This window comes from Haemaphysalis longicornis, unplaced genomic scaffold (genome assembly GCF_048455015.1).
Source record: "Haemaphysalis longicornis isolate Haplotype H1 unplaced genomic scaffold, Haemaphysalis longicornis Haplotype H1 scaffold_7, whole genome shotgun sequence".
In the NCBI taxonomy this organism is placed as follows: Eukaryota; Metazoa; Arthropoda; class Arachnida; order Ixodida; family Ixodidae; genus Haemaphysalis; species Haemaphysalis longicornis.
In genome coordinates this window covers 42,210,679-42,224,054 of record NW_027526422.1, presented here as the reverse complement: position 1 = coordinate 42,224,054, position 13,376 = coordinate 42,210,679, and the positions used below count along the sequence as shown (strand labels likewise).

Below are 13,376 nucleotides of genomic sequence, written 5' to 3'. Positions count from 1 at the left end.
TTTATAGAAGCACGCTGCCCTAATCCACGAGCGTTCCAAGCGGAACGTGGACCTAATCTACTGGCACCTTTCGTTGCTATTGCCGTTTGATTTCTTAGATGCCGCCAGGAGGTAGCGCTGTCAACAGCAGGCGACAGGTTTCTGCCGTTGATCTAGTATTTCATTTACTATCGCAAAAACCAAGCATCCATAATTTTTTTAATAGAGGAACATTGCAAATATCCCTTATGTATTGGTTTGCTGCCTTATATTTGCGTAATGTCTTGTTCTTGTTCCACAATGTTTACAACTATGAACATATAAACCAGGATTAGACGTTTAGATTTGGCTGTGAGTATATAAGACTATTGCGCAGCTTTCGTTTCACTTTGGCCGGGTGGCTGAATCGGGTCACGGACAGACAGACAACTGAAATTTCTGGGTTTAAGTAGCCCAAGAAAGATTATCGTCTTTAAAAAATCCCGGGCCATCTCCACTGACGCGAAACCTGGGGAGGGGTGAAGCATGCAGCGTATCAGTGTATTCAAAGATTGTAAAGCTCTCTCTTGACACACAGCGCGTGCTGATTGGGCGCCGGAGAAGCGCCGATGAGAGGAGCAATCGCACGCTTGCTGAGATGGTGGCGCCCTCTATTGCGTTGAACCTGATTTAAGAAATTTGCATGCCCCACCTGCCCCAGTTTGGGGTAGTGTGCAGGGGCTAACGCGAGCGCAGTGCAATGCCCAAGCCCCGCCTTGGAGGCTCGAAAAGAAAATTTTATAATAACTGGTACAAAGACCTGCTGTAGTTAAATACTACACGGGTAACCTAAAACTAACAATAGTTCTAAATACTGGAATAAAAAAACATGCTAAAAGGTCTCTCAAACAGGGGACCATGCATACTACATGTTGTATAACTTCACAACTCCATTACACAACTTTCATCAGCCCTGCTGCCTTAACGGACAAGGGTTTGCGGCAGATGTTTGCGCCGCGATAAATGCCACCAATGGAACTCCTCACTGACGTACAGCATAATATTTTTCAACACAGTGAATTCGGACTGCCAAACAGTTGAAGAATGACATGTAATGAGCATTTCGATAGAAACTGCCTCCGTCTATGCTCATGCGTGAATAGTTGCTTAAAACCAACCGACCACGTGCCAAATACTGGAGTGTTACGTAGCCCCATTTAGGCCGCTCCAACTAGCTACAGCCATTCCTCAAGCTTCGCCTTCAGGTGGCAATGAAGTCGTTGTCCACTCAACTCTGGCTCAGCTCAGTGGACGACTAGAACCTTCTAGCACGGCTCCTCAAATACCGACAGTAGCTTATACGGCAGCACCAAACCAAATAGCTCAGTAGCTGTCCGGAAGAGGGCGAGAAAGATAGTGATGCAGACGAACCCTAATGCTAGTCTGTTTAGCACGCACGATCTTGGCGGCCGTGAGGGCGGGCGCGCCCTCATCGCCGACTGCCAGCGCCGAGGCCCCCGGCGCCGTGCCCAGCCGGCTTCCAGGCGGCGAGTACGAGCCGCTACGGCGCGCCTTGCCCGGCTGTTTGGCGTCGTCAGCGGCTTCGGCCGTGGCCGGCAGGGGACGATGGCACGGGTCAGCGAACACGAGGCTCAGGCCGGCCGCCGTAAGCACCAGCACGCCGCAGCCGGCCATCGGCAGGTAGAAGGGCAGCAGACCGGCCTGGGAACGCGCATAGTGGCACACGTCTCCGAATACTGCGTACGGCAGTTGGTTGAGGATTTTGTACATGACGAAGCCAGCGCTTCGTTCAATATGGCCTGGCGTTTGTCACCCGACATGATAAGAAAGTAAGAAAAAATCATTAGCCATGGCCCATTCCACTCTGTGAAGTTGGATGACCAGCGAATCTGTTATGCACACGACACGGAGGTGACAGAGAATGTTAAACAAAGGTATAAATCTATCCATTTATTGCGAGATAACTAATTATGACAAGTAAATAAAACTCGGCGTAGTGATAGTAACCGCATCGGCTAATCGTCACATAATTTTGTTGAGAAAGTTACTATAAGACAATTTTAAGCCGTTTTCTGTAACCGCACTCAGGCAATACCGTGGTTCAGCTTCACCAATATGCTTTCCAGTGGACAATTCGTCCCGCCAAAAAAGAGAATTCGGCGAATAACAGCAACGGGCGTACCACTTGACTTAATGGGTACAGGTGTCCCTGTTTGAGTGCGGACCCTTGAAAGGGAAATTCACGCCTGGAAAGCTGGCTTTATTCTTGCGAGGGGCCCTTGACCCTTGTCCACTTGGCGAGGCTCCCAGCCATCATGCCGGGTTGCCGCATTGCCGGGGTGAAAGAGTCGGGCGGCATGGCATGCCACAGGCGGTTACGAGTTGGGAGTCCACTGTGGTTGTGGAAGTCACCATGTGCACTCTTGTGCCTTGGCGGCGCCGGGCACCTATAGGTAAAATAGGTACAAGCGACTCCCCGTCCTGGTGCTCGACCCTTGTTCGAACGCTTGGGAAGTTCACCCGGCTTGTACGGGAAATCGCCCCCAATGGAATAGAGCGGCTGCAAAAAGGCAACTTTCTTTTTTTTTTTCAGAACTTCACGCATGCATTGCGTGATACCAAGCCAAATCGTACGCATCGCATCTTAATTATGAACAATTTCATTGTTGGCTCATTCAAGTGTATTGCGGTGAAGGTGAAACGCGCTATTGCCTTCAAGTGTAGATGCCCATCTACTAAAGTTCGGAACTTCACTGTGGATTAACTTAATATGAAGGAAATCAAACTTGAAGTAATGATATAGTCGCCTTAGTGGGCAGTTGTCAAATATTTTTTCTGTTGGCAAAGTTGCAATAAAACAAGAGTTACAGCCATTTCCTGCTGAACATTCGCGATAAAGTTGGCATTTCCTCAAGGCCTTTCTGCACGCACACGGGAAAAATGCCCGGTGCTCAAGCTTTATAAAGCTCTGCTTTACAATAGCCGCCCTGTCTCGGGCCCCGAGAGAGTCACAAAGCGCGCAATGCTTTGTACTTCAAGAATGTGCAGATAGATGTAGGACACAACTTTAAAGGTTTTTGTTTTGCGTCACTGGCCGTATCCCAAATAATATTTTGGGTTTACTAAAATGCTCAATCGTTCACTATTTCGAGTACTTGTCCCTGAACCTAAGTAATTATGGCATGAAGCTTGTGCTACGAGAAGTACGGTAGGTAGTTTGTACAAATTGTGCTTGCGCTGTTTTAAAAATGAGTGCACTGAAAGAAGAAAGATGCGCAGTCAACATCGATAGTCGGAGGCGAGGCGCAGCCAGAGGAGCAGCGGCGAGAGCTTGCTGGCAGAAGGCCACCGCTCAATAAGTGTCGCATTGTCGGCGCATGGTACAGCGCAATGGGGCAGCCACTGTTTTACCTCTACAGAAGTTTGACAGAGAAATCCAGCGACCACGACATCCTGCAAACGACTGAAGACGGTGACGACACCAGCTTCGAGCATTCCCCTTCAAATGATATGTTCTTGTTGAAGTCCCCAGCCTCAATGCACCGCGAAAGTACATGGAAAAAATACCGGGCCATCTCCACTAACGTGAAACCTGGGGAAGGGCGAAGCACCCAGTGTATAAACGTATTCTTGGCGCCTTGACATTTCTGCCAACTGAGATGAAACCGTAGGGGGGTAGGGGTATACAGCTTTGCTACAAAAGTCTCTTGTCCTTGAAGCACGGAGCTCTCTAGCGCGAAGCGTAAACGATTTTCCCGGTGTTTTAGTACCGTGACTATCTATTATTCTTTATCCTCTCTTTATACCTTCCTCTGTCTCTCTCACTACTTTATCCTTTCACTCACGATTTGCTTTCCTTCCCCCACACTAGGTTGTATGCAGGTGAGCTCCCTGCCGAGCTCAAAAATATTGATTGATTGTGGGGTTTAACGCGCCGACGCAACGCAGGCGATGAGTGGAGGGCTCTGGATTAATTTTGACCACCTGGGGATCTTTAACGTGCGCCGAAATCTCGCACACACGGGCGTTTTTGCTTTTCGCCTCCATCAGAAAAGCGGCCGCCGCGGCCGGGAATCGAACCCGCGACCTCGTGCTCAGCAGCGCAACGCCTTAGCCACTGAGCCACCGCGGCGGGTAGCTCAAAAATATCCCCAGTTACTTTCCTTTTCCCGCAAACCACAACCCACCCACCCCGTGACTACATGAGACGAACGACAATTACGAAGACGACGACAGGAGACGCCAACAACCCCAGCCCCTAAAGGCCTTTGCCCCTAAAACTTACATGCTGTAAGAAAACCAGCCGAGAAGCTGGCAAAATGTCAATCCACAATATGATCTGACGTTGCACGCAATTTCTAAAATCTAAACATTGAGAGCCGTTCCACCGGTGAATGCGGTGTAAGGGCTAGAGCAGTAGATGTGCCCGCGGCTGCTGCCCGTTTAGCGTCGTTGAGTATGTCTGTGGCAAGGTTAACCAAGCCATCGGCGTGCTTATTCGCTTCCCGCTTCTCTTCAACGGCGGGACCGGTAGAGAGAGAGAAACAACATTTATTTGTCCAACATGGTTTTGAAGCAAAGGAGGCGGAGCCTCTTCACCCCCCTCAGACGGCGGCCAGAAGTCCTTGGGCTCCGGCGGCGTCTTCGGCCATTTGGACAACCCGGATCTGTACGTCCGTATCGGAGCTGCGCAGAACGGTCTCCCACTGCTCCTCGGTCTTAATTAATAGCAAAGCCCTAACGAATTCTTCTTCTGGGGACATTTCCCAAATAATATGGCGCAGGTCTGCCCTGCCCGTACATAGCTTACATTCGCTCGTGTAGAGCCCCGGGTAACAATGGCCGTACATGACCGGATTGGGGAATGTATTTGCCTGTAAGAGGCGCCATGCTACAGGCTGCCATTTGTTGATAGTGCAGTGAGGGGGAGGATACTTAACCCGTTCCACTCTGTAATGATTAATTATGTCTCTGTACGAGACCCTGCGGTCCCTCCCCATCCCAGCGCGCGAGAAGTGCTCAGATGTTTCCTCGACGTGATCGGCTCGGTTAGCCAAACCTCGAGCCGTGTCGTGAGCGTTCTCGTTACCGGGAAGAGAAGAGTGTGCCGGCGTCCACGCAATTTGGACCTGTCTCCGGACTTGGACCTGTCTCCGGAAGCGGACCAGAATTCTCAGTGCCTCGGACGAGATCCGTCCCTTTGCGAGATTCCGAATCGCAGTTTTACAGTCGCTGACAATAAATTTAGCTTTCGTGGAAGCCATCGCCATCGCAATGGCCGCCTCTTCTGCCGCATGCGGCGACGACGTCAGTATCGTGCCGCTAGTTACGGAATTGCCGTTGCAATCGATAGCTATTACGGACATGGCATCACGGACCGGTAGATTCCCACTGCTTCTGCTGCCATTGCAGCTGGACTCCGCTTCTTTTTAGCTTGGCAGTCTGCCGCAGGACAGACTCCTGATAGAACGGGTCTGCCCATGGTTGCAACTGAGGTCACAGGACTCTGCACAAATCGCGTACATGCTGGTTTGCGAGAAGGTCTCGGAGCCACAACGTCAGCGCAGCTAGTCACCCAACAGTAAATTTGGCCTTCTTTCTTAAGACAATCTATCCCTCGAGACGCCTCCGAATAACGGCTTTTTCAGACACGCAGCATCTAGATCTCTCGCACTGGAAAAGTTGTTTCGAGTTTTAGCTTAGGCTCAAGGAAGCTTGAACACGTGCAGGATTTATGCTCACCAAGGTTGACAGCGTAGGTGCCACCATCTCCGCCAGGCTACCCAGGACCACGCACAGACCTAAACCCAGGGCCCTGCCGAAAATAAGCAGACAAACGTAAAAATATCGTAAACGGAGGTTTCCAAGGTCGTTATTTAGGTGGTCTACCTACACCTGCTTGTTAAATGCTTATGCAGTGTAAGTGCCTTCCTTGCTGCGCTTCGTCCGTCGTCAGCAACGGGGTCCACAAGATCCGCACCCAGCTGCTGCTTCACCGCACTGCACTGACGTCATAAACAGTAACGACATCGGAAGTGATGTCCTCGTGCGATTTCGTTGACCTATCTTTTGGTTGCGTTACTTCCAATGACGTCACCCCCGTTGACACCATTTTCTGTTGGTGTTTTAATGTCTGCCGTTAAATGTTTGCACCACTGCCCCTTAAAGGGGCCCTGAAAGGCATTTTGAGCACACTAAATGAACTAGCCCAATCGTTAGATTGGGTCGTCAACGTCAACTGTGCCAAGTATTACTCGTTTACGTGCAGCGGAAAGCTCACACTTTTGTTGCAAAGTTTGTCGCCCTTTTCTCACCCTTCCCTGCGTGTTTTTGGACGCCGCCATTTTCACATGTCTACGTCATCGATTCCCATATGTTCGTCATGAGGTAGAACTCCTGCTATTGGGCGGCTTTTGCACGCACTTCCGGCAAAGAGATCTGTCGTCTGCTCAGCGTCGGCTCGCCGGCTGATCTGCCAGCGGAGTGATGGAGTGCTTTGACATTTTACGACAAACGAAACAAGTGTAAACAAACGCTTAATCGTTTGTATTGAATGCAACACGGCCATAACACGACATGGATATTATCTTACTTGAGTACGTACCATAAAGTGCCCCGTGGCACTTCTTTCGTGCAATCCCAGAGAACGCCCTGAGCCGAATGCCCGGGTTTGACGCATACATTTTATTCAACTTCAAAACAATCCAGAGATACGTTTCGAACGAACACAGCGTCACATCATGCGTTGCCTGACAGACGATGGGTTGCCTCCTCCCGCCCGTCGTAAATTCGGCACTCACCTCGCGCCCGGTTTACGGGGACGAACAGCAAGTCACTTAACTCTGGCGCCCAAGCCGAGAAGGCTTTAGCCAGGCACACTGCACATACCCCATGCAAGGTTGAGTCGTACGCCGCTCGAGAAAGATAATCCAGAGCATGGGAAGCACTATCCACCCGCAGAAGTACAACGTCGCATTTCATTGCGAAACGAACGCGTCCACAACACACAGGAGGCGATGCACACACACACGCACAGCTTCGGTCGCTGCATTGGCTTAGCTGCAAGCTTCGTTCGGACAGTCAGCGATGTAACGACGATACAGAGCTGCGTGAGGGCGACGTGCTAACCACTTCACGTATTTAAAGAAAAATAAAGGAAAAACATCCCCCTCGCGAGGGGCACGATCAAATGCAGAGCATTTCTGCGGGGGGGGCGCGCCTGCAAGTCGTATGGATTACGTATTGGTTGTTGTTGTTGTAATTGTTGTCTTCCAGCGTAGACATTGTCGATGAAGTCGATGGTGAAACGTGCCGTGAACCCCCTGCCGCGGCTATGACGCAACGTGGCGCGGCTATGACGCAACACAATCCAACACAATCCACTTTAATCCAATCCAATCCAAACCCAAGCCAATCCAATCGAATCCAATCCAATGCCCCTCGCGAGAGAGTGTTATAGCGCCGAAATCGCCACCACGCGAACGCGTGATGCTGACGTCACGATCACGCCACAGATGTTAGCGGCCGCAGCGCGCGCGAACGACATATGTGGTTTAAGCGCGAACCGACCGCGGCGAGAGAGCGCGATGCGAGCGCCCCACCTGTTCTTGCGCGCGAACCTAACGCGGCGAGAGAGGGCGTTGCGAGCGGAGAGAAGGCGAGGAGGACGCGGGGGAGAGGGCGCACCTCTGGCCGACGGTTGAATGAGTCAAGGATATAAGGCACGTTCGTAACCTTCCGTTCTGTGTCGGCTTTGTGGCTCAGTTGGTAGAGTACCGTGCACCTTGCGTTCCGCCCGCAGAGTCGTAGGATCGAAACCTGGCGCCGGCAAGTATTATTTCTTTATATAGTGTAGGGGGAGCGATGCGGACGCGGACTACGGATGCCAACGCGGGTGACATCGTGAGTTACTGAAATGCTCTGCATTTAAAACAACACAGGGGCAAAGAACTTGGTTCATCGGAAGCCAAAAATCTTTCCTCCATTATAGTGCCTGGAATATACTGGCTAGTGTGCCGAGGGCGGGCTCCAGGCGGGCGCCGGGAGCGATGTACGCGGGCGGCTGCCGCTTGGGGCGCTGCCGTGCGGGAGTGTGCGCGTTCGTCCGGCCCGAGCAGATCGCGCGGTTACCTCTGCGCTGCGTAGCAGACGGCAGCGGCAGAACCTTCCATTCCCGCTTGCGACGAAATCGGGCGAAAGCGACGGGAATTCTGTCGCGTGACTAAAATTTGTCCCGACCATTCGACAAAAACGATCGTCGCGCGACAAAGCGACGGAATTCCCGTCGCTTTCGATCGCTTTCGTCGCAGGTGCGAACGGGCCTTTATGCACAATCTCCGTCCCACATAAAATTAGCTCTTGCTTGTCGCCTGAGCATACGGTTCATATTTGACTATGTTACACTGTGCTTGCGAGTGTATTTAAACGATGTCACCAAGTTTGAAACGTAAGCGCTCGGCGTGCAGCTTTGTAAACGCAAGCGGCATCACGTACGCACGCTATTTTGCTGCTAATAGAGCGTTTTAGTACAGCGTTAGTACAGGGGGAGGGGACGCTGTGTACAAATGCGGGGTGCAATCAAGCAATGAACGTTTTAGTAATCACACACACAAATCTCGCGTTCACTGTCGTTTTGTTTATCTACTTTAAAGAACAGCTGATCGTTCGGCGGACGCATTTTTGGAAGTATACAGGGTAGGCAGTTCACAAGCGATAAAAGGTGTCGTTGGAAGACTGTGGTACGTGATAAGGCCCTCTGATTTCAGTTTCTCCTTCATTCTGCAAGCTCCTTGTGCCATGTGACGGTATTTCGAAAAGGCGTTTAGTCGCATAAGCCGATTATATTCTAAGCCCGTCTGCACGCTGCTCGCAGACGATATATATGTAGCAGATGAATGTCTGCGGGCTCTCACCTCACGACGAGACGACTCTTTGTCGTGCACTGATCTCCGAGTATAATTCTGCATTATCCCTCGTACTTACGTTGAATATTCCCGAAATTAACACACTGGATTTTAAATGGTGGGGATCAATATGCGAGGTATGTTATTGGCAAAAATGACTGGCGTGCTGTCAGTTATGAGTGTTCCGCTGAATATGTAAGTGCACGAAATTGATTTATGTCGTAGTGTATACCCGTAGCATGAACATCTGAGGAACTGGTAGTTACGGAGACACTGCTACTAAATTCAGGGCAGTGTAACTACAATCAGGTCCATGCATACGCCGGTTCCGCGACGCTGGCCTGTGACACACACCTGGCGTTTATACAGACCAAATATACCACACTAAGAGCGCGTCAGAAACATTTACACTCTCGTAAAGACACCCCATTTGCGAACAGAGTGACTGCTCCACATAAACATGGATTTCCAACGCTCGCAAACGCTAAATCTCAGTCGTGAACATGCCGCAAAAGCAGCGGCGACAGTGGGGAGCGGGGCGGCGACTCCCGCGCCTGCTTTCGAAACGGGCCGCTAGGGGGATTTCAGTGGCGCCCCTACAGGCCGCGCTCGAGGCGTATACTCGGGAACAAGTTAAGAACGGCAATAGCTCATGTACGGTATCACTCCGCCTCAGCAACGGACCCGGATGTTAAGGAGCGCACGCGGTATGAAATCAGATTGCTATGAACGCGTGATGTCGTCTGCCTTTCCTCACGTAGTTTGTCGTCGGTGAAGTACTTAATAAGCATTTTAAGTCCGAAAAATCACGGAAACAGCTAGTGCCATGTTTGAAGTATTCCCACTAAAACAGTACTTGCGCCGCGCGGAGTAACGTCCAGCCGCGGTGATGAAGCACAGCGGCAACTTCCATTGCATATAGTCGTAGCAAGCACTAATCAGTGTTGGGTATTTTCCCCTGTGCACCTATACGCTTTGACAGGAACCTCTCGTTCGGTACCACATTAACTATGTGACGATACTTAAATAATCATAGCTTTCGTACAATGTGGCCGTTACCTCGGTTACACACCGGTGCGTGAAGCATTCCAATTGATATGCCATTTTGATTACTCCAATGCTCGCAATGAATGGACTTGGAACACCAGGTGCCGTTGCAGACGACGTACCGCATGTCAAATTGAACGATCTACTCATTAAATAAATCAAGACCTCCGTGGTTCACTTACAAACCATCTGCATGTAAAGAGGCAACTCTAGCCATGTTACGTAGCGTTGCATCTCGCCGAATACCTGTAATTATAGGGTCGTCCCATGACAAACGTCCCAGCCGCAATATCGACCATCACGGATTTCTTCAAGAAAAATTGTGGCTCATCCTTGCATGCCCCACAATGCTCCCTCAAAATATTTTTGTTCAATTTTTTTTTGTAGCCACCCTTTAATCTCCACGGTTTAAAGCAAAGTTAGGTCTATCGAAAAATTCATTAAAAAGTCACTTCTCTTTCAATCGCCACCATTTCTTCATGCACACCATATTGAGGCCCTGGACTGCACTATGCCGCATTTTAAAAATATTTGCGCTTTTTTTTTTTTTGCTCTCGTTACACCATTCAGAAAATACACGATGTTGCTCATTTTCAAACCATTTTAGCAAACACAAGCACACTCTCTCAGCCAACAAAACATTTTTTCATGAATTTCAACATTGTTTACAACATGTAAAAAATATATTGACACTGACAAAAAGAGAAATGTGGGAGAAAACATGTGTCAAATTTGGAAAAATCTCCTTTCCCGCCCAAATATGCCCCTAAATTGCGCATTGTTGTACCCGTAGTAAAAATATCAAATACAAGCCATTCACTAGTACAAATCATCGCAGTTTATTTCAGAAAGTTTAATCAGAACAGTTTCTCTCTTAGCAGAGAAAAAAAAAAGTTTTGAGTTTGTACACCGACACTTCACCACGTTATTCCAGAGAGCGTCTTCTCTGCACGGCATGCGCCTAGCTGCCTTCATGAAAGACCAGGGGCTTCATGCGCTAAGAATACTTTTCCCTGCAATGGTATTACGTAGCGTCAATGCGGGAAAAAGGGATAGTTCACGTGTTTGTGGGAAAAGTACAACATGGAGCCAGCGGTGGTGCGCCCATTCTACGAGCACGTCTATAGACTCAAATTCAAAAAAAATATATATTTTTCGGCTAAACAAAAACTGTTGCAATTAAACTTTCTGACATAAACTGTGGTGATTTGTACTACTGAATGCCTTGTATTTGATATTTTTACGACGAACACAACAATGCGCAGTTTAGGGGTGAATATGGGCCGGAAAGGAGATTTTTCCAAATTTTACAAATGATTTCTCACACATTTCTTCCTTTTTCAGTGGCAGTATATTTTTACAAATTGTCCTTAATGAATAATTTTAGAAAAAAATGCTTTATTGACTGAGAGAGTGTGCTTGTATTTGCGAAAATAGTTTGAAGATGCGTAAAATCGTGTATTGTCTGAATGGTGTACCGAGAGCAAAAAAAAAGCAAAAATCTTTTTAAAATGGGGCATAGGGCAGTCCAGGGACTCAACATGGTGCCCACGAAAAAATGGTCCCGATTGAAAAAGAAGTATCTTTTTGTCATTTTTTATGAACCAAACTTTGCTTTAATTCGTAGACAAAAGGGCGGCTACAAAAAAAAAATTTTGAACAAAAATGCTTTGAGCGAGCATTGTGGCCCAACCAAGGATGAGCCAAGATTTTACTGAAGAAATTCGTGATGGTCGACTTTACGGCTGTGACGTTTGGCATGTAACGACTTAATATATTTCAGTCCTGTGCAAGAGCAAAGGTTTTTCGTGCTTGCGCAGCATTATTCCAAGAAGTGTGGTCGAAATGTTTGCTTTCGCTGCGAACACGAACCACCAGGAACCTAAAAGAGCGCTTACTGTCACGTCAACGTATACACAAACGCATTTCAAATGACAGGAACAAAATATGCTAATTTTAAACGCAATGATCATTAAGAGAAGGTTTTGGGTTTGTTACGTGTGATACATTTGTTCGAATTGAAGTGCGAACAGTATCAGACGAAAATTTTGGTTGCTGTTTACGGTGGTTTGCCGTCAGGCTCGCCGAGCAGTCTGTCAGGATAAGATATCAAAACTGACCAAGACTCCCTTCTTCGAGCCAACGCATGGCTTCGAGGTGGAATGGGGCTGGAGCCCTATAAGGGTACGTAAAGGATGGGTAAAGTCTTTTTCATATGTACTATTGTAGGTAATTAGTGAGCAAAGGACACATTACTCAACGAAGGTTCCCAAAAAAGCACGCACCTCGTTCCCGTTGGCATGGATTTCGCGACGTCGAACAGCATTGTCGACTTCGCCACTACCACCGCGGTCCATCCAAACAGGGAGCACAAGCCGGAGAAGAAGAGATCCGTTGTCAGTTCTGGTCAGAAAAAAAAAGAACAAATTGTGGTTGATCCCTTTTTCAGGGAATTGGTAAAACACGAAGGTGAAAGGGGCCTTCGCAGGAGCAGTTGAATGTTAAAGGAACCACCATGTGCGAAGTGTTCGCGAGCCTGACCTCCCTACACGAAGTGACGCCGACACGCAAGAAACAAAAAAAATAACCGGTTTATTCCGGGACAACAAAACCAAAAATGAAATGCGCAGAAACAGCAGCTTGAAACACATATCGGTCATGGGAACAACGCGACAGCGGTCGGTGCCTCAATTCAGGCGCGTCCCCCGTACACGAAGGCGCTGACACGGAGACGCTAACTGTCGGCGCTCATTAGCGTCATGATGCGCTACTTCGCTTCGCCTCTTCTAGACGGCAGCACCATCTGAGTGAGTTATAGGGAAGGACATAAGGCGCGTTCGGAGAGCTGCTCACGTCTCTGTTCATAGCGCAGTGGGCAGAGCGCCACGTACATCCCGTTGTGGCGAGAGACGAGAGAGCTCGTGGGCTCGAATCCGGGCGCCACCGCGTCAATGGCACTTTTCCTGGCGACGTCACTTCCGTGATGGATGTTACGTCACTGAGATCTTGGTGTACCCGGGCATAAAACACTTTCGTGTTAAAAAGGCCCACGAGGGGCAATGCTCCGGTCACCGGAAGATGCAAGATGAGTTGCAAACTTATCTGGTTCCAGAAACACCACCCTTCGATCTACAGATGAATCCACGTATCGAGCTCCAACACGCCGCTTCGACATGGAAGACACGTTTCCCAGCAGGCCTGTCATATCGAGGTGTACTGCCCTCAGTCCAACATAAGTCACCAGCCTGCCGGTTGCCACTGCCATCGTATCCGCGCACAACCATCGTTTACAACCATAGTCGAATTCACCATTCACGTAAGATGGACGACAGCCGTCATGGCCCAGATTACCAGGCCTAAATCCCGTCCATACCTCTTCAACTAGGCCTCGCTTTGCAACCCTCGCTAAGCCGACCTTGCCTTCCTCATATGAACACTCAACTTATT

At 49.1% G+C, this 13,376-nt stretch overlaps 1 protein-coding gene across 1 annotated transcript in view; it reads right to left on the bottom strand.

The window, feature by feature from the left end:
* The window catches only part of LOC144147414 (organic cation transporter protein-like), a 42,437-nt gene that overhangs the window by 910 nt on the left and 28,151 nt on the right, over positions 1-13,376 (bottom strand). Inside the window, exons 9-11 of the mRNA XM_077679543.1 lie at positions 12,215-12,332; positions 5,722-5,794; positions 1,390-1,680 (exon numbers count right to left, since the gene is read on the bottom strand). Of these exons, the coding sequence (XP_077535669.1) occupies positions 1,390-1,680; positions 5,722-5,794; positions 12,215-12,332 (482 nt within the window). The remainder of the gene's footprint in view (positions 1-1,389; positions 1,681-5,721; positions 5,795-12,214; positions 12,333-13,376) is intronic.